This window comes from Myotis davidii, unplaced genomic scaffold (assembly GCF_000327345.1).
Source record: "Myotis davidii unplaced genomic scaffold, ASM32734v1 scaffold148, whole genome shotgun sequence".
NCBI classification, from domain to species: Eukaryota; Metazoa; Chordata; class Mammalia; order Chiroptera; family Vespertilionidae; genus Myotis; species Myotis davidii.
Genome location: NW_006299479.1, coordinates 912,395 through 913,837, shown reverse-complemented (window position 1 = coordinate 913,837; position 1,443 = coordinate 912,395). Strand labels below are relative to the sequence as shown.

Genomic DNA, 1,443 nt, shown 5'->3' with positions numbered 1-1,443 from the left:
CTGGGACACGGTGGCCAGGCTGCCCTGGCGCCGGCCGTGCGCTGGGTACTGGCACAGCTCCCCGCTCTGGGTGTGATGGAGCTTCAGGCTGTGGCTCCGCTCCGGCTTCGGGGGCGGGACCGAGGCCTGGCCGAGCGGCTCCTCCTCCGGGTAGCAGTCTCGGGGGTGTTTGTCTGGGGCGGGGGGCTGCCTGCCCCGAGGCCTCTCCAGCTCTTTGCAGAGCCTCGCCTCTTTGTGGTTCAGACGCAAAGACTCGGGGCCCATGGTCATGTACTTCCCTCCGGAGTTATGGTAGCTGGCGGGCTCACAGGCGTCCGGACTCCCTTTGGCCCCATAATCTAAGTGGCCGGCCCCCTGGGGGTGAGGGGGCCCGCTCTTCGGCTCGCACAGGTGCCTATGGCTTGGTTCCTGGTGTGCCCTGTGCTCCGGGAGGCCGCAGCCCGGGTCGTGGAGCTTGCGGTTCCTGAGGCTGCTCTGCTTCTGCGGGAGGGACGGTTTCTCCGGCTGCCCGTTGCCGTGCCCGCCGTGCCCTCCGTGGTAATGGGCCCTGTCCAGCTCGGCCTCCGGGTGCTTCCTGTAGAAGGGGTCGCCGCCCTCGGGGCTGAGGGCCTTCCCCGGGGGCCGGGCCTCCTTCCCCTCGGCCACGGAGAGAAGTCCAGTTTTCCCAGGATCGGATTTGCTGCGCAGGTGGATGACATAGAGCCCCCCCGGCTCGTCCTGCAGGGCCGGGCTCATGTTGTCGTATTGGGACATAACGGGCCCCTTCACCTTCTGCCGGGCCCGGCTCTCCCTGCGGATGGACTGCATGCGGTACTTCTCCATGTCCTCGAAGTCCCACGAGGTGTAAGTGTGCTTCCCGTCGGCGGCTGGGGCCATGCCGATGACACCGTGGTCGTTACCGGAGAAATAGCCGGTCACGGTGGCCCGGGGCCGGGGCGGCAGCCCGGTGTATCCATACAGGCTCTTCCCCTGCAGCCGAGGGTTGTGGAAGGCGAAGTCGCGGCTGGGCAGGCGGTGCAGGGGCCGCAGCTGCACGGTGCCGTAGGCGTCCACGTCGCACAGGGCGCCGTCGGGGCTGTAGTAGGAGCCGGAGGAGCTGGAGTAGGGGCTGTACCGGTAGTGCACCCGGCCGTTCTCAAAGTAAGGCTGCAGCTGCGTGACGTGGTAGTCCGAGCGGGCCTGGGAGGCCGGGTATGGCTTGTACTGGTACAGGGGCCTCGGGCAGTAGGCCGGCTCGTCGTCGGGGGGAACCTCCGTCCGGGAGATGGGGACGGAGCGGATCATGGCAGCCGGGGGTGTGTGGAGAGACTGCACCCTCCGGATGGTGGGGTACGGGTCCTCTGGGTAGCAGCCGCCCCGAACAGATGAGCTCAGCGAAGACACGTACTCGACCCGCCCGCACGGCTTGGAGTGGTGCCCGGACGCGCTTCTCCCGGGGGCCAC

At 68.4% G+C, this 1,443-nt stretch overlaps 1 protein-coding gene across 1 annotated transcript in view; it reads right to left on the bottom strand.

The window, feature by feature from the left end:
• The window catches only part of ARHGAP32 (Rho GTPase activating protein 32), a 104,460-nt gene that overhangs the window by 1,793 nt on the left and 101,224 nt on the right, over positions 1-1,443 (bottom strand). The window contains 1 exon segment of the mRNA XM_006775092.2: positions 1-1,443. This exon segment is cut by the window's left edge and continues 44 nt beyond it. Within this exon segment, the coding sequence (XP_006775155.1) occupies positions 1-1,443 (1,443 nt within the window).